The following is a 27,462-nucleotide window of genomic DNA, read 5'->3' as shown; positions in this document are numbered from 1 at the left end:
TGAAATATTTAAGGGCTTATCTGTTAAGAGTAGTATCACAGCAAAGCTCACAGGCAGATGATTTCTGAAAGACGTTAAACAGCAATAGTTGTGTATCTAAGAAAATAACCTTCCCCCATGCTGTTAAATACACAAGTGGTACACTGTGTTATTTACTATTATTAAATGGCTTTTTGCAAGTCAGTGGTGTGTTCTATAAACAACTCCGCATTCAGTAACAGTGAATGCAAGTTAACAGCTTCCAAATTCATTCAGAAGATAAACCATTTTTTATTACAGTACAAGTTCACTGATATTTAGGATCAGGAACTTGAAGGGAAAATATTAAAACTGTTAATCTGAGCATGTACTGACATAATGATATGTAATGGGAAAATTAATTAGGCAATTTAGTATTTGGAAAGACTGCATTTTTCCCCATGTACTGTAACAGTAAGTGTTAATCAGTATGAACAAAATTGCATGTATTTTACAAGTACTCATTTGCAACCAAAACCCTCACACCAAGGTCCTTCGACAATAAACTTCTGTATTCTGACTAAATGCCAGAAATACTTACACTCACTGCCTTTGTTATAAACCCCTCAAGTCTAATGCATGCTTACAAGTCAGTATGTCAAACTTTAACTTTCAATTTTGGTATACAGAAGATAAAAAACCTATTTCCCAAAGCAGATAAAAGGCGAAATTTTGAAGTGCAATAAAATCGAGGTACCAGTGTCAAAGCAGATGGCCTTCGATTGCCAACTCTTTTGTCATGGTGAGAAATTCTTAATTCATTCCTGCAGGATCAAGGCTTACAGGTTAAACATGTCAACACACTGTAATGTACATGTTGTGGGAAAAGTGAGAGGAAAGGGAAGAATGTTTTAGTGTAAGAAGAGGCCTACTGAGCCTCTTTTAGCTGCCTAAAAAAAATAAAGCAGCTTCTCAAGTCATGACAACTGATGTATAAGCGCAGCTAGAATCACACACCTTTAATTATTCAAATAATTAATTAATTTCAAATAATACAAAAATTGCATACAGCTGTTAAAAAAAAAGTGTACTAACATGTACAGAAATATCTTTATGTTTTCATTTAATATAAAATCACTTCATTTATTAGAAATCCTATACTTCTGGTTGAACTAATTCCTCTTCGCTGTTAAATCCCAATTTTGTTAAGTTTAACAAGAATTTTACAACAAAAAAAGGCCTTTCAAATGTCATCAGTGTGAGTCATATGAGGATAGCTGCCTGGATTAAAAGCAAGCCTGACATATATTTTTGCTAAGAGCAAACTGATGTCTCAGCTGTCAGTGTTGATGCTTTAAGCATTAACATTTTTTAACCATTTTAGCATTCATTTACACATCAAGAAGAGGAACTATGACAATCTGCACAAATTTCATGGATGTTAACTAATAACAGGACAGGCTGTAACATAGAGATGTTGTATTAATTAAAATTAACAAGTTCTGAAAACCACTCATCGTAGCTTAATGGAGGGAATATAATTTGTTTAATTTTTCTAAAATAAAGACCTAGTTCTCATGGTAGAGGAGGTCTGCCTAATAGACCAGTTATTCTGAAACTGCCAGAATGGTTGTGAAGCTCATCAGTTGCCAAGATTCCTTATGAAGAGTGATGAAGATCATTTCAGTAATTCAAGAAACTGTGCTGACATAAGAGATCAACTGAAAAACTGAATGAAATTTGCTCAGCATACCACATCTAACATCCTAATTGGAGAAGCAAAAACAGTCAACTTTTGCTGGAAAGAAAATTCTGTATCCTTTTGAGATATACTTTTGCCAAATGTAGCCAGCTTACAACTGGAGGCATCACAAGATAATTAAAACTAAGTCAGAGTTACACAATTGTCTGGCTGCTACGTCCTTTCAAATATTAACTGCACTGCCCAACGTTGAAAACAGATCGATACCAATACTACATAATCCTATAAAATTGCATGTTGCAGTTGCAATGTTGTAATTGTTGAGCAGACCTCATGTTTTTTCCTCCTTTAAAGCACATTAAACACAGACATATAAACAATTTATATAATGATCTTTGGGAGAACAATGTTTATTTTTTAAATGCTCCCCTGTAATGACAACTAGGCCTCAAGGCATTTAAAGGCATCAACTTATGAAAACAAAGTCCCTTACTTTCACTATTTTAAACAAAAAGAAAAGCAGAAAATTGTAATGCTGTGGCCTGAGTCAGGAAGTAACGCATTGAAGAAACGTCACCTGTTCCACCAGAACCTCTCCTAAGAAAGCAAAAGCACACACCAGGCAGTTTTAGACAATGTTTTCAAAGCAATTAGCACTGTATTTAAGGCACCTTTAGTAACACTTTCAGAAAACCTAGGTAAGTTATTTCAGTCAGAAACAACAATTACCGTAACTAAATCTTCTGAAACTTTTCATTTTTAGCTTTTCTCAACCTTAAAAGTTAATCAGAAATACATGAAAAACAAGGTTGTTTCCAGTTATTGTAATATTTTAAAAAATTGGAAAGCATACAAACAAAACAACAATTCTATATTTCTAAAGGAATCTCTTCTTCATTAGTTTCTCCATAATTTGTACCCATTTCAAGATGCATCAAATGAAACAAAAAGAGGATGATACCTGTATTCAAGCTATCTTCAAAAAGTATTTCATTCGAAGAGTAGAACTATGCTACCTTGTAGAAGTAAGGAAAGATAGAAGACAGTCCTGATATTTATGTCAGACACTGATTTTTTCTTTTTCTTTTTTAATAACAGAGCAATAGTTCAGTTCTTGTATGCAACTTGATTTTGGTTACCAATCCTATAAAACCATCTTAACAAAAGAATATTTGTAATTAATCTGAACTATTGATTTGACCAGAGTGAACACTGACAATTGTGTGTTTATATATCGTCATTATTTTTTGGTCTCTCAATGCTTTAGAAGGGTCTTACATATTTTAAAACTTAAAACAAGTCATTCTAGAAGTTGGAGATAACTAAAAAATGCAGTTATTCTTTCTACAAACATCTTTCAGATTGTACTGCACAAACTTTGTAAAAGCCTGGAAATGCAGCAGGGCTGAAGAGCATACTCTACAGTCTGCTGAAATATATTGAATGCATCATCTTACTGTTGGAAACTGCCTGCAAATGTACATGAACTGAATTAGAGATGCAAGATCAAGCATTACTCACCTCTCCCTCGCTGAAAACTAACCAAAAACTTGACATTCCAGCCCACTTCTTCCCCCAATGTAAACAGAATTTTTTATTATTAAAGAAAGAGAACAGAAAGAGAATAATTTTCAGCCTATAGAAATGAAAAATATCAACTACTGATTTGAAATGCAAACAATCCTTTTTGTTGAGGAAGTATTTTCAGATTTTTGACAAATTAGGCTATTTCCTATATAAAGCAAATATATTATGGAGAAAAAAAAAAAAAGATCGAAAAAATTTCTCGAGTCAAATTAGAAAAACATCCCAGTCATTTTGGGATTTTAGTACTGTAGTCAGCCAAAGAAGACAACAATTCAGATATTCACATATTTTAAAACCCCCTGAAGTTACTCAGAAGAACATGTGTGCCCACTGCCTTCATAGTGACAGACTCTCCTCTAATTTCTGCACATACAATATACAAGCCAACTACTTAATGTCTTTCAGTAGCTTCTAATGCTAAGTGTTCATCATGTACACAGCGGTGCATTTTTATTTCACATTTGTGTTGCACCCTGAACATAAAAACTCCTCTGAAAATCAGCTTTTGTAAGTAAGGAATATTCATTACCCCTATGGAAAGAAATCCCCAATCCTTGTGGTCAAAGCATCCAGGCAGATTTATTATCCAGCTATAACAAAAGTATCTCATTGGAAATAAGTCTCTGGTTAACAACAGGAACTTCTCATTGCATGCAATGCTTCCTGAAGAAGAGCATGCTTTTTGGATTACTGGCATTGTGCATGATTTCATTCTCCTAGTCATATTTCTTAATTAGCATGCATGTGCATGTGCGCTCATGTATGCATGTATTAACAAAGAATCTTCATAGCCTTGCCCTTGGCTGCTCAGGAGACTGCTGTTGGGGCTTAGTGTCTCCAGTCACTCAGACAGATGCCAGGTCTCCTCCAGCCTCTGCGTAGGCCAGCAGCCTGGCCCTGTCCGCATGCAAAGTCCTGTCCACCCACAAGTCCATTAATCCACTGTGCCAGGGAGCTAGAAAGTGGGACAAAGGAAGGGCAATTCCAGTTATACCTTGTCCTGAATTTTGTTGCTAAAGCACTACTGTATTAGTGGAAAGAGAATGTGCATACTGTAATTCCTTCATTGAAGTTCCACTGCCGTCCCTCTGCTGGTCCAGTACTGGCCATGAAGCAGCCCTTTCCAGCAGCAGGGAAACACTGCAGCAGATGTTCTGGAATAAAAAGGCACAGGCCACATGCTTGATTGGTATTTACAGGGAAAGAAAGAAAAACCTCATGGGAACTGCAGCCTAACCCCTATATAAAACAGCTCCCTACCTGATCTCTGAAATGAAAATATGCTGGGGTCTTTCTCCCCCTCAGTCAAGACAAATGTTTGAGAGGAAGAGGCAACAGACAGTCCATGCACCGATGAGAATGGGGAAGAGTTCTGTCCAACCCTTGGGAACAAATTCTTTTTGAGATATAGCAAGCATGTAGCAGCACAGTATGCTGGTTTAGCTCCAGGCTATTGTTGGGATCGGGATACAAAGAAGGTCTAGACTCTGGCCTTAAATATACGTTAATGCACATTAGAGACCGTGCACAAAATCGTTGAATCTAGGTGTTTTTTTTTTTAAATTAATTTTACTTTAAACTGGGTAAGAAGCTTCTGAAATGAAAACTTTATTATTCCTATTATTACAAAATATAAGTGCACTATGAAGAGCCAAAAGACACCTTGATGTTATTTTAACTCCCCAGTACAAGGGAAGAAGCAGTGGGCGGACACTCCAGCCACTCGCTGCCAGCATCCTGCCCCAGTGCCAGAGGCCACACATTGCAGCTGCTGGCCAAAAGAGTAGTGCAGACGACAGGATTGCTAAGGTGCACAGAGTTGCATGTTCCTTTGGCACAACTCAAGAGCCACCACCAAATGCTGCATCCAGGCTGACAGACGAGCTGGCAGAAGAAGGATTAAGGGAGACTTTACTTAACATCTGTTACACTTCAGGGAGAATATAAATTAAATAGCCTCATCCCATTTAATTCCTAACCTTAGTAGTAAAATAAAAGAATTTAATTTGTTTACTGGGATTTTCTCTTTTGCTTTTCAAACTTTAACTTATTCTCAAGCAAGGCTGTCTCGTGGGGTTCTTGTCATTCCACTCTGTGAGAAGATGACAACAGAATATACAAAGAAACTTTATTTGTACTTATTTCTTACTGGAAACTGGAGACAGAGTACTACAATACTGCTTATTAAGACCTTTGGCTACAAAAGAAAAATGCTCTAGTTTATACTATTACATTGGCACAGAAACAAAGTTTATATGCTTTTAATTCATCTTAAAACATCAGCTAATTTAAACCAAAACAATTTCCTAGTTTACACAACAGTAGATGGCCACAAAAACTAACTACATCAGTTTAAAAATAGATCAGCATTTGCTCAAGTTGGAGTAACTTCCATATGCAAATAGACATAAAATTTAATTTCCTACAGAATAAGTACCGTTGTTCTGATACAGAGAAGCACACTGGTGTTAAGCCAAATGTAGCTCCTATTACCAGTCTCTGATGAAAGGCTAAATATGTTTAATCATTAGCTTTGTGAGCAAAAGAAGTCAGCATGATCTTGAAACATTCCACTTATGCAGGGAAGATAATACATTATATAATTATCTTTTCTATAAGACAGGGAAGCTTAAGAGACATTAATGATGTTATAAAGGTAGTTACACTTTCTAGCAAAGTGGCTATAAACATTAGACACAAACAAATGCATCTGAACTCAATTTTTAAGACCAACACATCTTTATGAAGCGCAGTCACTAACAGTGCACACGGATTTATTTGATCAAAGTAGGTATCACCTTTGGAAAGCATCTGGAATTTAATGACTGTCCACTTAGTTTGACATCAAGATAAACCACTTATCCTCTACTCCTCTAAGCATTTTTAACTGCAATATTAAATATCAGAATGTGGGATTAAAGTGATGACTTGAATATTTTTCCAAATTAAAACCATAAGAAAAAAAGCTAAGATACCAAACCATAACACCACCTCTAGACTACTTCTAGCGTATGTTCCATAATATTATTCTAATGTGCAACAGTTCTTGGAGATCAGAAAATGATGTATTCTGAATGCTTTCAGGCTATGGATCTGCTCCAGCAAAAACTCCAGCATGAACTGAAGGGCAATAAAGTCATCTTCATGGAAGAGACTCACACTGCTACTAACATACACACAAACTTTCATTTGCTTAGGAAGCTCTTAGCCTACAATTAGCGGAGAGCAGGAAAGCATTACTATACATGTCCCTCCATTTTCTTTCCCAGGCCTCTGCACGTACTCCTGGGGACACCGGCTAGGGCAGCTTTCAATATGATTCAATACAGCCATTCCTACATGGCTCATAACCAAAGGATCCAAATAAAGTACAAAACTCTTCCATCTTTTCAGATTTTGTAAACATGTAGTAAAATTTCTTGCAGTTCATGCTTATTTCACTAATCTTTCAGATCTGTGAAATGTTTCACAACACTGTTTGAAAACTTCTGTACGTACTGACTACACTTTTATTTTGCAGAAAATGAAGCCTGCCTAAACTTTTCAAAAAAAAAAAAAAAAAATCACTTTCATTAATAAAATATGAATAAAAATATTGTTTTGTAACTGACTTGTACCAGCCAAGCTGAATAGGGAAAAGGAAACATCTTTTTTGCCCCATTATCATTTTACATTCTTTAGTTTGGGGATGAATCAGGTATTTTCTTGTGTTTATACTGTACCACTATAAAGTTATCCTCTGTCATTTTATCTGATAGCTGTTTTTATATCTGTGCATGAAAAAAACAAAGCCAAAGCCATCTTCATAAGATTGGGTCCCCAGATGTTCTATTTCACGTTGTTAGCTCTAAGGAAAAAGACTTAAAATAGTCACAACAGAACTGTAACATGCACACAATCAGATCTCTGTCCCTGGTGACAACTTTCATGAAAAACAGTCCCAAATATCCTACGATATGAGAGTAGTAAGGTAAACTGACTTCTTGTGGTTTGTGTCATATAAAATACTGATATCCCCTCAGACTTCAGATTAAATTTCTTATGCAAAAACTTTTTGGTAGCAAGAGGAAAGTTGAGAATACATTTCTTCATTCATCAGTTTCCCGAGGAATCTACAACCAACTGTTGTGGAAAAGAATAATTACACAGGTTTTATTAGGATCTGATTAGAACCTGCGCAGCCAAGGAGAAAATAGACTCATGTTACTTTTTTGAATATTAAAATAAAGTTATACCACTGAGTTTTCCTTTATTACCACAAACAGAGCTAAAACACCATACCTTGTACTGTGTTAGCGCACAGGATGACAGATTACAGGAGGTGAAACAACTTACTTCTCCCAAACAAGTGGCAAAGCTAGAACTTCCTACATGGGCCAAAGCACAGAATGCAACAATTCTAGCTACCCCCGACTTGCTCAAGATGTTTCCAAAGATTATTGATGAAGCAGAAGGATTTCTACTCCTACTCCCCCCTCTTCTCAGCAGGGCATAATTGAGCACACAACAATCACAGATAAATATTTTAATTTGTAGTTGCTATTGTCACAGCATGTTTCCTAGGGTATGTCTTTCATGCAAATGGTTACCTGGTGTAGAGATGCTCAAACTAACTTTAAACAAGCTGATGTGTTCTCTTGTATTAGTTTAACTGTATTAGCATAACTAACAGCCTGCTCTTTGACAACAGCAGAAACAAAAATCAAGAGTAGGTTAGGCATCTTCACACTGTGCTTCAGTTGGCAGAGAAGACAAAAAGAAGTCTGTTCCCTGTGATCTCTAACAACTTGAAAAATTATATTGTCTGAAAACTCTTTAGTGAAAAAACAAGGTTACCATAACTGGACTCCTATTTCTAGCTATCAGTACAATGCTGCAGACTTCTATACAATGTTAAGTGTAGTGAACAAAAATTTCTAGTAACTTAAATAACTAAATGTTTTTACTGTTAATCAAGTTAGCATATAAGCAGTTAAAACTTTCGATAACTTAACAGTGTAAGACAGAGCAATACAGTGTACAAAATCAAGACAGAATGCTTCAGTAATAATCCCATTTCATCTCCATCCACTTGGCTGAGCTCAAAAATGCTGGTTTTAAATTTCTGAGTCAGTGTGGTTTCCCCCTCTATCAATTAACTACCACAGTAAATCACGCAAACAGAATGGAGGACAACTATAAATTACTGTGATTTTCATAACATGCAAGTTTACAAGCAAACAATGATTCCAAATGATTGAAAGGGTTTGTTTTACAAAAGGCGGGGAATGCATATTAACTTAACAGATGACAAACTTGAAGCTTATGATGAAAAACTGCCATTGTCTTTTAATCACAGTCTCACAATAAATGGAAATTAGACAGTTTGTCCTGTCCCACAGGACCATTTATAAGATTGTAATTAGCTCTGTGGAAACCCACACAGACTTGGATGGAAAAGCTGCAACAAAGAGCAGGAAGCCAGTCTATATTCATAAAAACAGACTACTAGTTGCCATTGAAACACTCTCAAAGTATTCTTATTGTTAGGCTGCCTGTTTAGTACATCCAATAACTCCCAAAATATGTAACCTACAGAAGATAGCTGCAAGCTGGTCAGTTGCAATTATGTCTTTATCAATCTACCTTTGCCAGTTAGATTGCACAACAAAATTAATTCAACATAATATCAGCAATAACTGCACTGACAGAAGATCAACTAGTGAAGGAATACAGTTCAGTAACTCTCAAGGTCGCCTGGTAAATAAATGCTTCAATAAATTCATTAAAAAAACATTGCTTGGACGATACAACTCCTGATACTCATGACTGCTACTCACTGCTGTGCAGCACAGAAGCAGAAGTTGCGGATTTCATTACAGTACCAGAACACCTTTGATATACAAGCATCAGGAACAGAGAGCCATGTTTGGCTCAGTATGACTGTAATGAAAAGGTGGATGTATTTAAAGGAGATAGTCATCCAGAGGACAAACTAAAATTAGAAGTACATTCTCATGGGCAGTCTATGAGAATACTAACACACTGGTGAAGCCACTAAAAAAAGAACTTCCAAGTTTGGAAGGTGACTGGGAGGAGAGAGGTATCATTAAACCCATATCAACAGAAAAAAAATCACGGATCAGCAGTTTAGGAGTAAGAAAAGCTCCAGTGCACAAATCTGCAAAAACAGACTGAACCAAGCAATTACGATATAATACTAGCAATGAGGTAGCACAGTTTACCATTTGCAGGGAAAAAGCAGTCACTCTACATGTTAGGTTGCAGTATGTTAAAAACTGAGACACCAGTCCAGCTAACATCTTTTGGTACACCATGGCTTTGACAGCTATTTTCTTTAGCAGCAGAACACAACCGCCTCCCTTCATGACGAAAAGGAAACTTGTATCTTTTTTAAGGCAAACATGTAAACGAGTGAGGAAAATCCTAAAGGACATCTGAAATGCATGCTACAAGTTAGACCATGACAGGAGATGGTTGGGGAACAGCTGTCACAATTTGGACCTGATCAATTCTTTCCCCACACCCACTGCGCATAAGGGTAAAGCTAGCCAGACTGGCACCAACACATAGCTGCCAAGCAGAGAGACATCAGAGAGTAACATCCCAGCAAAGTTACCAACACTACCAAATAAGCAGTCTGCCAGTAATCCTGATTAGGACAGGCCTACAGCTGTTTAAAAAACAATAAGCATTCATTTTGCTGTGGCAAGTACTTTTACAGGAGAACTCCTCTTAGGGAAATACAGAAGCAGACAAGAAACTCTTCAAATTCTAGATGCAGTTTTTGTGCAGTGCATTGGTCAGCAGTTTAACAGAGGTGGTCGCCCTCATCATTAAATCACCACAGTTACCGCAACCACAATCTGAGCAAGGAAAAACTGTGCAATGACTTTTCTTCTCTTAGGATTCCTTCAGAACAAGAGGCCAGAATAATCTGTTCTGTAACTACTCCTGAAGTAGCAGAGAAAACACCCTAGGACTACAGTGCTAAATCAAGAAGAACCAAGGACTCAGGTTTGGCCAGCCTTCTACTGCCAAAGCATTGCACTGTTTCACTTTACTTTATTTATTACCTTCTAAGAAAATTCTACATTTTTAGTAAGCAACCAGTTTTCTATGTGCAAATATCAATATCCAAGAGATTGTGAAATCTCTTACTGAATGGGCATTCCATGGTAAAGGTGCAGAAGAAAACAATATGACATACAAAAAGAATGAATGAGCAAAAGGAGTTTTTTCCATGTGATACAACACAGAAGTTGTATGTTTATAAAATGCATGACTTAGAACAAATTAAAAACTACATTCCAAAAGAAGTCAGGCTCTGTTTACAATTTTTGTGAAATTACTCTTTCATTAAGAATGCATTTTACTGTCCACTTAAGCATGAAAGCAGATGATTTTTCAAAAAGAGAACAAAAATATTCTATAGAGTTGCAGTTGTATTGGAGAACATCCACTTTTCATCAGCTTGTTTGCTGATTGGAAGGCAAGAATGAAGCACTGCCAGCACCATTTCCTGTAAAAAAAATATAATTCTGCCCATTATTAACACCTGATTTATTAGGTGGAAAAAAAAAAAAAAAAAAAGGCCCTAAAATAATCTTCCTCTGTAGTATCTCATCCATGAAACCATCCTAGGAACACAGTGGTGCAATGCTCAGATCCAGGATCAAAAGCACACAAACAGGCAACACCCTGAATTACATTGTATCTGGCGCATTTGAAGAAACTCAGGAACTTTTTGCATCAGCACAGTGTAAGGACTTATTAGCACAGCTTTATTTGTTTCTAGCTACAATTTCTTCCATGCACTGGCCAGCAGATGGCCACTAAGAGGACCAGGGTCCTGCAGGCAGCACATGAGGAGGGGCCATCGGCTGCATTACATCACCCTGCTGCCAACAGGGAGGCTGCTGAGAAGACAGAAACAGCCTTCTCCAAGATGCAAATGGCAAGGCAAGAGGCAACAGCCACATGTTGTAATATGCAAAAAAACCCAGCTGGGCATAAAGACACTTTTATTTATTTATTTTTGTTAGCAGGAAGATGGTCAAACATTGGAACAGAGCCCAGCACGGCTATGCAGCCTCCTTCACTAGAGATGCTCTAACCTCAGGATGGGCCTGGTGTATCTTGATTTTACTGGGCACGGCTTGTGCAGGAGTTTGAGGCTGGATAAACTCCACAGGTCCCTCCCAACTCCCACAACTCCATGATTTGTGACACTTGGCAGGGAGTGGGACACGTAAATAAAGCAAAATGTCTGGAAAGATGCAATAGTCCCTGGGATTGCCTCTCTTAATCAGCTTCTTATGTATTTATCATCTTTGTAAGAGGAGCAATATAATTCTGAAGTTGAATCCAAGCCATTCTATCACAGCAAGCTCCCAAAGTTCATGTCCTGATTTACAGTCACTTCAGTCAGAATAATCCTTTGCTGAAAATCAGGGGACCTTCCTTTAGCCTCTCACCACTCCTAGCTCATATACCTTGCCTTATCCCTTTTCCTCTCCTTCCCACCAGCCATGCCACCCTTTCTGCCTTCTCCCTCTTTCTGTTCCCATCTCCAAATAGTCTTTTTTGGCACATGGCAGGGAGCTAAAGCAGCAGCAGCCTGTAAGGCTGAGGATGGGAGTCAGCTCTGAGGTGCAACAAACGGGCAAACACTTTCACGTCCTTTTCCAGGAGCAGGTACATCCCAACTCCTCCCAGCTTCCCCACTAGTAATGGTGACATTCCACTCTCTTCAGATTAGGATGCAAAATTCTCCAAATTGGCTGATTGAGGCTGCTTGTGAAACAAATGCTGTCTGAATGTTAATTCTGTTTTCTCCTGGAAAAGGGAACACACCGAGACAGAAGTCAAAGCTGTAGTTGCATCTGTACCACTCATGTGAGGGTTGTACAAAAGCTATCCAAACAATGAGATAAATCTACACTACTGAATATACTTTCATCTTTTTTTCAGTTTGTTTTCCAACTCAAGCAAGATGTCCACAGATTTTTTTTTTTAATAAAAATTTGAATATCAACATGAGAACCAATGTAGTGTTCACCTAGTAATCCGTGAACAATATTATCTGTAACAAAGCAAAGGGAACGGCACTTATAACATCGCCTAAAAATGTTCTAAAAATATCTGCTAGCTTTACTGAAAGAAAAAAAATTTTAGCTTCAGTAACAGAGGTCTATGTTTTTGGAGGAAAGGGTCCAGAGGAAAATTACATATTTGTGGTTAAGCTGGGAGTCATGGTCTATGCATATGTATAACATGTGGTTGCAGATTCACAATACACAAGCCCTTCAAACAAAAAATGTAGGTTTTCAAAGATAAAAAGAGTAATTCATTTTAATCAGTCTTATTTCTATGGTTCTTGAAGTCAGTGGCGCAATGATCAGACTCTTCCTTCCATTAAACATATACAGACAGTAAGCAGAAGGCAAATCAAATGGGAAGTGCAGCAGCTCTCCAAGCACAGACCCCCTGCAGCAGGTTCGTCAAGAGAGATGTTAAAACTCCACTTTTTCTTTCTGTGGATTAGTCTATTTTACATTTTAAATTACTAGCTACACAAGTACAGCTGACTTTACGCAAAGACGACATACTTAGATAAAGCTGGATACATTACGAAAAGAATTTTCAGCCTTCAGTCTGTTCATCTTAAATACTGACTTTACATTCCCAACTACTTCAACTATTTGAAGAAATCAAATGCATAGGGAACCGCTGAGAAAAAAGACTGCAAAAAAGTCAGTTGCAATGAAAAACATAATGGTCCCTCGTGCATTCCTGCCTATGCCAGTCTCAAGACAGTGCATTTAATTTCACAAATAACTGTCACAAAAACAGCTTCTGTATTCTACTGATGCACTTTTGCCCATATCCTGTAGACACAGTTGAGTGTGCACACTGTATTTGTGTGGGTTTTTTTAATAATATGAATTAAATTGGCTTTTACATTAAGTACAAAGTCATGTAATATCTCTGGCTTTTTTTTTTTTTTTTTTTTTTTATGCTTTAACTCACTCAAAGGCTGTGGTTTATCTTATACTTCACAAAAATTATAAATTAATAAAATTAAATGCAAGAGATTTTAAATTATTGAACTGATTTTCTCATCTAAGCAGTAAACAAAGTGAGCTTTACACACACTGTCCTATAGATTTCTGGTTTCTACAAATACTTAACATATAGTTGTTATATTCCTGTTTACTGAGTATCAATTTACGTAGCTGAGAATTTGATTTTCACTGCATAAGGAAAGGATTGTGTTATTACTCTTACAGTCTGGTTTCTGTTGCTTTTTTGTTTTAGGTGAAGAGTGAAAAATGTAATTAAGCTCAGAGAAATACTATGCTGAAGAACTACACCTACCAATCTGAAGAAGCCTGATTTGTATTCCACATTGGGTTAATACAGTAACTGAACTAACACCAGCTGAGTTATTCTCGACTTTGTCACTGTAAGTCAAAAGAAATTCAGAAAGGATTTACTGAATCCACCTTCGCTGTATACTAGAAGTGTTTCTCTTCACACAAATTTATGTGAAAGCACAGACTCGGTGAAAGTAAAACATAAAAGACATGGTGTCTCACATAAAGGGCAACAGAAATCTATATCCTTAACTATGCTTTGCCCAAAATGGACCAGACAATATGAAGTTTCTTATTTTTCCATCACAAGGAGGATTTAGCAAATTCAGTGCTGATTTATTTATTAATTTATTTGTGCTGATGAGCACACCTCAAAATGAAGGCTTTATCTCCTTTCCTTCATGTGTTAGACTGTATGTCTGAATAACTAAACTGAACACAAGCATGATTAAATGGATGAGGAGGAGTTCCTAGTCTGGGTGCTACCAATTTCCTCGGCAATTTATGGGACGTACCCAAGTCAAAGTATGGAAACCAGAGTAGACTGCAAACAGACACCAATACATTCATGAAATTAGCTAAGTGATTTGTTTTTGCCTGGCATAGCAGGCATCTAGACTACCTCTTCTGTTGCAAAGCCACCTTCCATGGAAAAATACTGCCCCGCATTCTCACATGCAGATCCAGCTATGCGACTTCAAAAACAACAAAAACTTCTGCCATTCTGAACTGAAAGTACAGCAACTCATGCTGGTCAGCAGTGCTCCACTCTGACTGCAGCTATGCAAACAGATCTGCAAACAGCTGGCTCAGGCCTATTAGACTTGACATGGCACCGTTTCTGCTTGGCAGTCCTACTTACCTCTAAATATCTTGGCTTACAAAGCCATTTAGGGACAACCTGTCCTGTTGCCAGGAGGTCTTCATTTATCACCCAGAGGGCTGCCACATGTCAGTAAAATCTGCTGTGGCCTTTTGGGAAGGGTTGAAGGTTCATCAGAGCCAGACTTGTTCTGTCAGCTAGTGGATTCTGTTTGCTTAATGTACCTTACACATCATCTACTGAGCAGGGGAAGGAGACAGCAGCAGCAGAATGGGAAGGAATGGTGCGCTCCAATGAAACCAGATGTGTTAGTACTGCCATGTGAAAACCAGGAGGTTCTGGTTATTTACAGTAATCCCATTACACTGCACATCTCAACTTTTGTTGTGTACAGCTTTTGACAAGTAGGAACATAAAGGCAGCAATAGCTTTTGCATTAGCTAAAGAGAGAAAAAATTCAAGTCTGATTGAGGAAAAAACTCCCCAGTTCAGTACAAACCTAGAAAGAACAAACTCAACCTGGAAACAAACCAAAAAACAACCACCCCAGAACAACTGAATCAGCAATTTTTCCAGAGTAGGTCAGGACCTGTATCACTGGGCTAATATAATTTTTAATCAACATAAATCAGAATTACTGCAGTATGCTATAAATCAACATCATCAGAATAATAAGATGGTGTAACAGTGTTACATTCGCAAAAATACACAGACTACTAGAAATCAGACTGCTAAAATACAACTTCATCTAAAATTAAAGACGACCAAGAAATAAAAATTTATCAAAGGAAGATAAAAGCTGAAAAACAAGTCAGTGACAATGGATTTCATGATAAAGAGTTGAATAATTTAATCACGTTTCCTTTAGAAATTTCCGAACTACTAAATTGGAAGCATTAGTACATTGAATAGCCATAAAGATAATAGTTGATTGAGATAACAAAAGTCCTCTGCATTTGCTCAGTAATGGAGGTATATTTTTAGCATAACTTAAGAAATCCTACAATAAAAAGTACTAGGTTCTCCAAACAGCAAGATTAACCAACAGTCACGTCTTCAATTTTAAACTGAATTATGTTATTAAGCCATAATAAGGAAATAAATTGTGTATACAGTGATGTTGCTACAATAATCTAATTGTGATAAGAATTGGAGAAATCAACAATACTGAAAATCAGACAGCTTTCAAACTACTGTAGTCCAGCACAAGTTGATGGAGCATTGTGACTACAAGAGCTTGAGCTATTTCCCAAAGTTTGCTACCACAATTTAATAGAGGAAGCAGCTTAAATTACTCAAGAAATGTTAGAAAAGGAGAGGGATAGCATTCAACGTTACTGCTGGAAAAAGAAAGTAGCACTGTGATGAGCAGGAGGAAGGAACTCAAAGCTGGCATGAAGCTTCCCCTCAAGGCCTGAAGTTCAGCCAATGGATTTGTTTCATTTTAATCCCCAGGAGTCTGGAGTGACAAAAATATACAGAACCTTGATTAACTGTGTTTCAACAGAGTAGTGTTACACAAAAGGAGGGTACTCAATCTTTTACTATACTAATAAGCAGTCAAAAATAAGGAGAACAAAACAGTTGGGCTAGGAAGGAAGTTGAATTTTCGTTTTGTGGCAGATAAGGATGTTTGTGTATTTCTGAAGTATTTCTGAGTAAATAAATAATTTTCTATAACAAAATAATAGGGATAAAACTCATCTGTCAAACAGTAAGAAGTTATATGTTAAAATAGCTATTGTTTGCAATTTTTTGCTTATCCAAAGAATGGACGTGGAAGCTGAAATGAATGTATATTCTTCTAAACACAAAATTCATTGGCTGGCATTGTACTATAATTGCTCCAATGCAAAGAACTGAGGCACGAAGAGGCAGAAATCAGAATAAAGCAATATGTATTGCTAAAGAATAACTGTCTGTGAAGATGATGAGGCAGTCTTGTATTTTCTAAATAAACCTCCATGTACACATTATGTAAGACTGAAATGTCAGAGATGCGAAAAAGGAGAAAAAATATATTTTTAATTCATTTTCCTCTTACTCATTTTTTCTACACCGTTCACATGGCATCATGACTAGATAGCTAGATAGTGAAGAAGAAACCATGGAGCAAAAAGTAAAATAAAGATTCTGAAAAAAAATTTATGTGCAAAGAAGTATCTGGACAGTGATAGAAGTACTGAACCAGACTTCTATAGAACTCCTCTACAGAAATTCCATCATGTGAGAACTACCATCTACATTTTCACTGTTATCTATTTTTCCTAATACTTCCAATAAAAAATACACTGAATTTCCTTAACAAGAAAAGCAACAAAACACATACAAAGAACCACCAAAAAAACCTAAATGCATAATCTAGCAGTAAAACAAATGTGTTACAGAAGAGAGTTGATGCTAACAGTGCTAGTAGTCAGATTTGTGACTTGTGACTTCATTAAAAGGATATCAAGTACACCTGGAAAGGTCTATGCCTTAAAAACACCCAAACTGCTGCACTCAAAAACTGTATTTAAATGACTATATGTTTCCATAGGCTTAGCTGAACTTAAGCATGTGTCCGTATCAAACAGTAAAACATCTCCATACCAAAATGAACTATGATGGGTTTCTTTTATTTTTAAATATTTGAAAGGGCTAGATAGCTGGATTTTTACTCATTTACTCCTCCCTCCTCACACTTGTCTAGTGAGAATAATCAGAAGTTTCAAATTTTTGAATTACATGAATTTAGAAGTTGCTACCTTTCCATAGTTCAAAATCATTCTTCCAGTAGAAAAGTCTAGCAGATAATTCTGATGAAGAATCTAGCTTCCTCAGTTGTTGTGGTTTATACTTAAATTTATACATAAATGGTTCATCTGTGAACATTTGGTGGATCTATTGAATCCTGAAATAATCATCGTATGTTTCAAATACTTCCAAAAAGGCACTATTGCATTTGTTTCTTCTCAGTGTTTTTTGTGTTTATTTCACAGAGACTACTTTCAGAGATTCAAATCAAGAACTGAGATGAAAATATTTTCATGTGCATCTTCTTAATTTCTAAATGTCAGAGTTCTATCACTTTTGCAGAAAGTACATCAAGTTAGCCTTCTCCTAATTCTTTCTCCATATGCCGTGCTTTTCCAGGCTTTTGTTCCAAATCCACATTTAAAAAAAATAAAAACACTCATGACTAATTTAAAGATTCCTCTGCCAATACCAAAGGAGCTTAAGGTTAGAGCGTATGAATACAGATTAAAATTGAAAGACTTCCTCAAATGCCATCCCAAGATTTCTCAACTGCATGAGACTCACTAAAAACAAAACAAGCAAACAAAAATCAGATCAGATATGAAATGATGATAAAAGTGGTATTCTTGTAAAACTAAAAATAGGTATATTGATTGTTAAGAGGTTTGAGGTTTGGTCCTGAATTACTTCTTGTCCTGGTGAAATAACTTAATACTAAATATTTTCTCTAGTTATGTACCAGTTGGACACCTACCCTGGAACAAAAAAGACAGTGATCTGTAGAATTTTCTGGCAATGTTCTGTTTTCTATGGAAAGGCGAAAGGAAAATAGTTCCAGTGGTTTAGATTGTTTTTAAAATTCCATTCCTCTAAAGAAAAAAACAAAAACAAAAAAAACCCAAACACAATGTGTTTACTCACAGGCTGAAATCTGAAAGTGTGATTCATTACAGCAGTGCTGCTTTACTCTGACTGGTTTCCACCCCAAAGTATCTGGCGGCAGTCTCAAGATGTGAAAGATAATTTACCAAAGGGATCATAAAACACTCTCAAGAAGAATAATATCTACATATTGCTTTAGAAACAAAGATAAGCTAAAAGAGATTCCTTTAATCCAAGTCACCTTAAAAGTGTAATTTAATCAAGCTAACTAGGAAAAATAAATAGGAGTATGCCTGAAAGAAAAGAGAAGGAATTAGAGAATTCTAACTTCAGAAAGATGCCAGCTTGCAGTGAATGTGCAATGATTAAAAAGACAAATAACAGAAAGTCTGCACCAGGAAAAATAAAGAAAAACACTGAGACTATGAACATGGAAAAAAATACATATAAAAAGTAGTCTGAATTTTATGTTCATGAGCTTGTTAATACTTTCAAACACGTACTCTTTATCATATATAATAGAAGTATAATTTGTTTACAAGAGTTAATCTTTATGACTCTGAAATGTATAGAACATGGTATAGATTCTGTGGCTACAGCTGAGTTAAGATAACTTGTAAACTTCCTTTTTCACTATTAGTATTTTCTTGTGTGATGCAGTATTACCCTTTTTCAGAAAATGCACATGGAATTGACATAAGAGCAAGAGATTCAGCTTCTAAGCAGGCAGTATGCACCTAGAAGGACTTCGGGTTCTTGCTTACTTGGCTGAGGGCATGTCTGCAGAAGCAGTGAAGTGCAGCCAGGCTGGGCACACATGGGTACGCTGCCTGGCACAAGGACAGAATAAGAGGAGAGTGTAGGGAACTCACTGAGGTAGAGACTGGACAGTCGGCTCACACACACACATAAGCCTCTTCAGCCCAGCAGCATACCTGATACAACTTCAGAAGTCTAAAATTATTACTTTTGGAAAGTTTCTTTTATCCATTTACAAAAACAGTTCTCCTATTCAGACCACATTTATAATTTTCCTCCAAGACAGAAACAAGAAACAAAGTGCCCTTCACTGTGACAATTATGCAAACAAATTAACTGGAAGAGCCTTTTTCAGACAGATACACTAGCAGGGCTGTCAGAATAGTTGACAACAGTTGAACAAGAACAGAATTTAATGCCTGCTGTCAAGCCCCTGGCCTCTTAAATCTGTATCATGAAAATTTTCTCTCAGGCAGGCCTGGAACGTGATGGCTTTTCCTGGACAGGTGTAAAAGATTTTACTTCACAATTCATTCACCCAGTTGCATACCTTGGAGCAGGTAATGAAGCGTGGAACTTGTGTTGACTTACATAACCCTGTCTGTCACCAAAACTGTCATATCTTCCCATTTCAAGTCACACATTCACAAATACATAAACACTACATGGATTAGTTGGTCTGACAAAAAGAATCTAAACTACGTCCTAATGTTGGTTCAAACTACTCAAAGCTAAAAAATATGAAAACAATTAAGATATTTGTTTCAATCGAGTTCTGTGCATTTCAGCTCTTGCACTTATTCAGTTTATTATTGTCTTTTATTCATCTTCCCTGAGAGGTTCAAATTCACAAATATACTCTAACAATAACTAGAGCAAGGCACAGGTGAACTACTGTAGAAAATTAGCACTGTCATTCCCTCCTTTGTCTTCCCTCTCTTTACAATGCACAAATTTTAGCTGGGATAAAATAATGCCCATAACACTACTCTTCCTCATTATCCAAATTTGCACATGAAATCTCTAAGCCTTTGAGACAGCGTAAGAGCTTTTTCAAAGATTCGATATTTCATTTTGAGCTGTGATTTGTCTGTTTTCCATTTACAATTATTATTAAAAGGAAAGAGCTGTTTCTTTCCCAGACATAAAATTGGATTAGACTAAAAAGGTCACAAAGACTAACTCTTATTAGTTAAAAATGAAAAGGAGAACAGCTAACCAGAAGAAAGAGCAAGGAGACTGCCAAGAGCTTCTGGAAAACCAAATATATGCACTGGTTTAAAGCACTCACTGTTTTTAAGACAACCAGCATGCAATTCAGAGTCTGAAAAACTCAACTTCAACTACTTAAAGTCCAAAATACTCATCTTTTTCTACTCTCAAAATCAAACAGAAAACCCATGAAAAAAAAAAAACCAACACACTTTTTAATGCTTTTCATGAATCCTAGAGTAGAAAACATACAGTTTTAGAAATAAAGGAAGAGGAATTTTCTGCATGTACTTATTCTTCTACAGGAGAAAAGAATTTACAAAGTAAAATAGGATAAAATAAGCACCTCAGTAACAACAACACTAAGTTTATTGATATTGGTCTGTCTCTTCTTGCAACACATGCTGGTACATGAAATTCAGCAGGTCTCAAGAAGTCATGAGCAGTATTGGAAATAACTCCTCCTACACACTGCTCAAAAAAACCCCAAACACCTGGCACAGACAGCTCATTGATGGCAGAGTAATAGCTCAAAGAAGATGAGAACATTATGCATTGCTCTAGGTGATCTGTTGGGATATGATATCTCATAGAAGAGCTACATAGGACCACCAGAGTATAAAGAAACAGTCTTGCCTGAAGATATTTCCATTTCACTTCTTTGAGATGTTATTTGTGTGTTATTTTGTATTTTTCCTCAATTTTCAAAACTCTTATCTACCTTTATCTATGCCTTATATCTATAAAGCAATGAAATGTTCCTACCGATATTAGGATGCTTCAAGAGACGACAGATTCTAGCTTCTCTTTCCAGTTTCTGGTGATCTGCAACAAAGGAAAGCACAATATTTCCTTTTAGTGTAAGTTGAACATAATACAGCATATTTACTTTATGAAGAAAAAAAAGTCTTTAAAAAATACTTCCTTTATTTAGACCCATTAAGAGTTTACAGTGTTTGCAATACTGACTCAGGTTACTGCATCTAACCACTTCTTTGATGGACTACTGCAGGCACTACTCCAGTAGAAAAATCAAATTGCCAATATAATGGGAAATATTCACGGCTCGACCTATAATTATCAGGCAATAAACCATGTTATAGCATTAAATCAAAATAAAGATAATCCACATCTCTAGAACTATCTTAATTTCTATCTGTAGAAAGTTGTTTGTTCATTAATCTGAAAATATACTAAACACTTATGTCCAGGTATATCATCTCTTGGTCCCTCCAACCCTTCTGCCATTCGATCCTTTGCAGCCTTTGAGCAGAAGCAATAGGCTGTAGGTTTGAACTTTCCTCGTATGCCACTAATGCCTAGAAACAGTATGAGACAATATATCACTGTTTATGTTTAGCTTCATTTTGATTAAATTGTTGGCCCTGCCTTCCCACTAGGTGCTCAACCACTGTTTCAGGCCATGTCTTAGCATTTCCACTGCAGGTTAACAGAATAATACCGTACTTGTCTTATACAATAAATGGGAGCTTGGGAAGGTGTGTAATTGTTTACACTGGAAATGCATGGAGGTTTTTGGGTATATTACAATATCTAGTGTCAGACAGTAAAGATTAAACACATGCAAATGAATCTATAGTTTGTAACACAACCTAATATACAAAAAGGTTTCTTTGGGCAATATGGATAGAGAATTATGACAGAATGACAGACTACAGAGAAATTACTGATCAGAACTTGCCTGAAATAATTTAAGTATGATATGAGAAAATATTTAATTTTAGTATTTGTACCCATACAAGGAAAATCCCTTCTACGCCCATAATATCAGCATTACATATGAGGACACAATCCTTGTTTTCAAACTGCTAAGTGTGGTAAACACATAATGCTTTCTAATTCTGATTCATTTTTGTATCTTATTGACATCGATTCATTTTTTTACCTTCTTTAATGTCACAATCCAAAACTGACACACACAGCAGAAAAGACTGAAGCCGTATTTTAGGGTCTTATATATAAGTGTTTGGCAGGACCAATTCAGATATTTATTTCCTTATTTTGTCATCAGCAACAGCCTCTCTAGATCCCAGCCAGAGGTAACTTAGGTAATAAAATACAAAATTTGAATATAATTAAACTAGTCAGCTACTGCCTCCTACTTAGTCCTGTAATACCAACAGATTTCCCATTTTCAGCACCATAATTTCAATGGGAGCTCAGAATACCAAGCATTTATCAAGAGGCAGAAAAACAGCTTAGATCCAATTTCATGACATTAGCTAAAAATAGTAGGTTGCTCTGAAAGTATTGCCTCCTATTTATTTCTATGAAAACTACAATAGGTACAAAGAACACAATAACATTATTTGACAGAGCAAATTCTCAGCCACAAAACACTATTTTTTCAACATAGGTCACCACCATAACTACGCATTTTTGCCAGCAATGAACAAAAGCCTGCATGCTATGCTCATAAAAATCTGCAGCAGTGAGGTGACCCACTGCCCCTGACACCACCCACAACCTCACTGTGCCCACATCTACTGTTCAGTCTCCATAAACATTCAGCAAGTACCAATGAATGTCAGTGGATGCAATGTTTTCCACAAGGAGGAATTCAATGACACACCTTTGTTTTACATACACTTCCATGTCAGGCTGCCCCTCTGCTGCCATCTGTCACACAACAAAATGTAAGGGAATACTGGTTGGAAGGTTCAGCCTCCGCTGCCATACCATCAACATCCACCTCTGATGTCACGATCCAACATAATGAAATAACAGCAGACTTTCAGAGCCGCCCTCATAATTCTTCAAAATTAGAGGAGAAATAAACTGTAAAATGTTCCTGGAGATGAGTCTGTATTGCTATCATTTTAACTAACACCAATTTGATACCTAAGTATATTATACTGACCAATCCTTCATGAGAGATCAAACTTCAGATGTCATGTGAGTAATCTGGGTTATGCTATCTCTGCAATCTGAACTATCTGCACTACATTTGAGAGTGCTCCTAACAACTGAAAGGGGAAATTCTTAACTTTTCTTCCTCCCCAGTAAGTTCTGAGTTGAGTAATTAGCATTCAAGGAATAAGAAAGCTTAATCTACAAAAGAACATTAGGCATCAAAATACTACAGCAAGAATGAAGAAATTACTGTTATTTATTTATTTATTTATTTAAACCAACTCTTTAAGAGACCTACTATGGTATCTGTTCTTAAATTACCAACAGTGTTAAAAGTTATCTTTCGAAGTAATTACATATAGTCCCTCTGATACCAGTCTGACATTGGAGTCTCGTGGATACGAGTTAAATAAGGTTCAAGAAAAAAACACTATAAAAGCCCCTCCCCTGAGGTGGCTACATTCCGCAGTGCAATCCTGAAATCCTCCTCTTAGCTGGTGCTCTACACCATAAACTGCCTTGGCACTCTCCCCTTTCTAGTCATAATTTCTCCTGTTCAAGCTCAATTACAGAACCACAAAACATCTTGAGTTGGAAGGGACTCACAGGGACCACCATGCCCAATCCCTGGCTCCACACAGGACCACCCAAAATCCAAACTCCATATCTGAGAATGCTGTCCAAAGGCTCCTTGAACTCTGGCAGCTCAGGGCCATCACTACTGCCCTGGTGAGTCTCTTCCATGCCCACTGCCCACTGGTGAAGAACCTCTCCCTAATCCCTGCCTGCCCGTCCCCTGACACAGCTCCGTGCTGATCTCTCTGGCCCTGTCACTGCCCTCAGAGAGCTCACGGAGGAGCTGCAGCCACTGTGATGTCTCCCCTCAGCCTCCTCTTCTCTCGGCCAAGGAAACCCAGGACCTCAGCTTTCCTCATACATTTTGCCCCCTAGACCCTTCACAATCCTAAAGTTTTCCTTCCTCAATCAACTGAGGGCTGACAGAAAGACTTGCAGGCATGTTTAACAAATGAGCACTTAATGGGCTGTGTGGAAAGCATACTTAGAGCTACTGCTCTACTACTTCAAATCAAGCATTAGGGGCTACAACTTTTAGACAATTTATTATAAATATAGATGCAGGGCAGGTCCTCCCAGAGTGAGAAAGCCAAATTCACAGAATAGCTACACAGATGGTTCTGCCAGCACAGCTGAGACAGGACGATACAGTGCAACAGCAAAGGGGGCTGGTGGCCCGTGTTACTGCCAAAAAACTGCCTTATAAAATTGCAACTTTACTTTCCTAAAGAGTGCTCTGTCTTCAGACTACTCACTACAGAATTGCTGCTCTACACACAGCTTGTTAGGCAGGACGCACAGACTCAGGACGAGATAAGCAGCAACAGTAGTGCAGTTGGGAGCAGTGGGTACATAACTGTGTGCAGCAGTGATCCTGAACATTTACTGAGAAGTGGGAAGTCAAAAGCTCCCCTCTGCAAGAAGTGTCTCATGTAAAATATCAACAGCCCCTGCAGAAAATGCATAAACCATGGTGGGAGTATTGATCAAAATCTAGCTAAAGATGCAGCAGGCATCTCACAGCAGAGAGGTGCTTGGCAGACAATGCTGGGTCTGAAACATTCAGAATCAGCTCCTTAAAGATAACCTCACACAAATCTCAGTGAAGTGAGACAGACAGGCCTATTTTACATGCATTTAGAAAGCATATATCAAATCATATCAAATAATAATATAAGAGCTAATACTAAGACTGGTCTCCTGACAGATTTTGACAACTTAATTCCAGGTAATTGTCTTCAACTAGTGAACACTTCTTTTTTGGTGAATCACTTCAACCAACCTTTTAAGGCACTCTTAATAAAAACATCAGTAACCACATCTAATTAAGTCAAGAGACAGGTCAATGACAAACAGCAATTAATTTTAGTCCAGTAAAATTACAGCTATTCAATACTGCAACCAACTTTAATTTAGACCCAACAGTCCAAAGAATACTTTATGAAGGAGGAAGGAGGCTAATCTTCTTACATTACAAACAAGCAAATATATATTTGTGATAGTAGCACCACTATGCAGAAGAAATATGATGAGAGAAATGCCAAAGCACTGTTCCAAGGGGAACAGAGTATTAGTTTTCAAACACACTGGCCGGGCAACTCAAGCAACAAAGAACCTGAAACAAAAAGGATAACAGAATGTAAAAGGACAAAACTATTTGTAACAATACTCAGATTGCTGCAACACATAATTTTCACAAAATATCACAGAACCATAGAATGGTTTGGATTGGAAGGAACTCTTAAGATTATCTAGTTCCACCCCCCCTGTTATGCAGGAATACCTCCTTCTAGATCAGTCTGCTCAAAGCCCCATCCAGCCTGGCCTTGAATGCTTCCAGGGAGGGGACATTCACAACTTCACTGGGCAGCCTGTACCAAGTGTCTCACTGTCCTCAAAATAAATAATTTCTACCTAATATCTAGTCTGAACTTACCCTCTTCCAGTTAAAAACTATTTCCCTCATCCTTTCACCACCTACCCTTATAGAAAGTCCTTCCCCAGCTTTCCTGTAGGCCCCCTTCAGGTATTGAAAGACCACTGTACTGTCATCTCCTAGGAGGCTTCTCTTCCCTGGGCTGAAGAGCCCCAGCTCTCTCAGTCTATCCTCACAGGGAAGGTGCTCCAGTCTTCTTATCATCTTTGTGGCCCTCCTCTGGACCTGCTCCAACAACTCTATGTCCTTCTTGTGTTGAAGGCTCCAGATCCGGATGCAGTACTCTAGGTGGGGGTCTCACAAGAATAGAGGAGAGGGACAGAATTACCTCCCTCCATCTGCTGGTTACACTTCTCTTGATGCAACCCAGGATATGGTTGGCCTTCTGGGCTGCAAGTACACATGCCGGCTCATGTCGAATCTTTCATCAATTGATACTCCTTCTCAGAGCTGCTTTCAAGCCATTCTCTACCTAACCTGTATCTGTGCTTGAGATTGCCCCAACCCAGATGCAGGACCTTGTACATGGCCTTGTTGAACTTCATGAGGTTGGCAAGGGCCCACCCCTCAAGCCTGCCCAGCTCCCTGTGGATGGCATCCCTTCCCTCTAGCATCTGAACTGTACCACTCAGCTTGGTATTATCTGCAAACTTGCTGAGGGTGCACTCGATCTCAATGTCCATGTCAAATACAAAGATGTTAAAAAACACTGGTCCCAGTACTGGTCCCCTGAGGAATTCCACCTTTCACCAGTCTCCACTGGGACATCGAGCTGTTGATGGCTACTCTCTGAGAGCAACTATCCAGCCTTATCCTTATCCAGCAGGTGGTCAATCCATCAAATCCAATTTGGTGACCAGGATGCCATGCGGGACAGTGTCAAATGCTTTGCACAAGTTCAGGTAGATAACATCAATTGCTCTTCCTTTATCCACTGTTGCTGCAACTCCATCATAAAAGGCCATCAACCACCAAGTTTGTCAGGCACAACTTGCCCTTGGTGAAGCCATGTTGGCTACCACCAATCACCTCCTCTTTATTTTTCATGTGCCTTCGTAGAGCCTTCAGAATGATCTGATCCACAATCTTGCCAGGCAGAGAGGTAAGGCTGACTGGTCTGTAGTTCCCTGGATCTTCTTTTTTCCCTTCTTGAAAATGGGGGACATGTTTCCCCTTTTCCAATCAGTGAGAACTTCAACAGACTGCCATGGCCTCTCAAATTTGATCGATAGCAGCTTGGTAACATCAATCATCAGTTCCCTCAGAAGCTGTGGATGGATCTCATTGGGTCCCATAGACCTGTGCACCTTCAGGTTCTTTGGATGGTCTTGAACATGATGTTCACTTACAGCAGGTTGATCTGCCTTCTCCAAGTTCTTACCATCGCTTTCTGCAACTTGGACAGTATGGCTAGAGCCCTTGTTAGTGAGTCTGAGGCAAAGAAGTCATCGAGCAGTTCAGCCTTCTCATATCCCTTGTGACCAGGTCTCCAGTTTCCTTCCACATCCTTCCTGATCTTTTTATCACTGATATACCTGTAGAATTTCTTCTTGTTCCCTGTGATGTCCCTAGTTAGATTTAATTCTTTCTGGGTTTTAGCTTTCCTAACTTGATCCCTGGCTGTTCAGACAACTTCTTTGTAGTCCTCCAGGATAACCCATTCCTGCTTCCACTCCTTATAGACTTTCTTTTTATGACAAAATAAGTTCATGATCCTCTGTGTTGATCCATGGAGGCCTCCTGACATTCTTGCCTGCCTTCCTTTTTCTCAGGACGCACTGCTTCTGGGCTTGGAGGAAATGGTCCTTGAATATTGACCAGCTTTCTTGCTTTCTCCCTTGTCACCCTGCCAAGCAGTTCCCTGAAGAGTTCAACATTTGATCTTCTGAAGTCCAGAGAAGCAAGCTTGCTGTGCACCCTCTTTGACACCTAGAGAATTTTGAACTCTACCATTTCGTGGTCACTACAGCCAAGGCTGCCCTTGAGATTCACATTACTCACCAGTCCCTCCATAGCACCTTTTCTCATGGATTCC

The 27,462-nt window shown here is 37.9% G+C and overlaps 1 protein-coding gene across 26 annotated transcripts in view; it reads right to left on the bottom strand.

The window, feature by feature from the left end:
- Positions 1-27,462, bottom strand: part of CAMK2D (calcium/calmodulin dependent protein kinase II delta) — a 162,726-nt gene that overhangs the window by 78,178 nt on the left and 57,086 nt on the right. For all 26 annotated transcript variants that reach the window (XM_090139242.1, XM_090139220.1, XM_090139221.1 and 23 more), the window contains exon 3: positions 20,807-20,866. In XM_090139242.1, coding sequence (XP_089995368.1) covers positions 20,807-20,866 — 60 coding nt within the window. The remainder of the gene's footprint in view (positions 1-20,806; positions 20,867-27,462) is intronic.

The sequence above is a fragment of the Phasianus colchicus genome, chromosome 4 (assembly GCF_987193195.1).
Source record: "Phasianus colchicus chromosome 4, bPhaCol1.hap1.1, whole genome shotgun sequence".
NCBI lineage: Eukaryota > Metazoa > Chordata > Aves > Galliformes > Phasianidae > Phasianus > Phasianus colchicus.
This window is presented reverse-complemented; position numbering and strand designations above follow the sequence as displayed.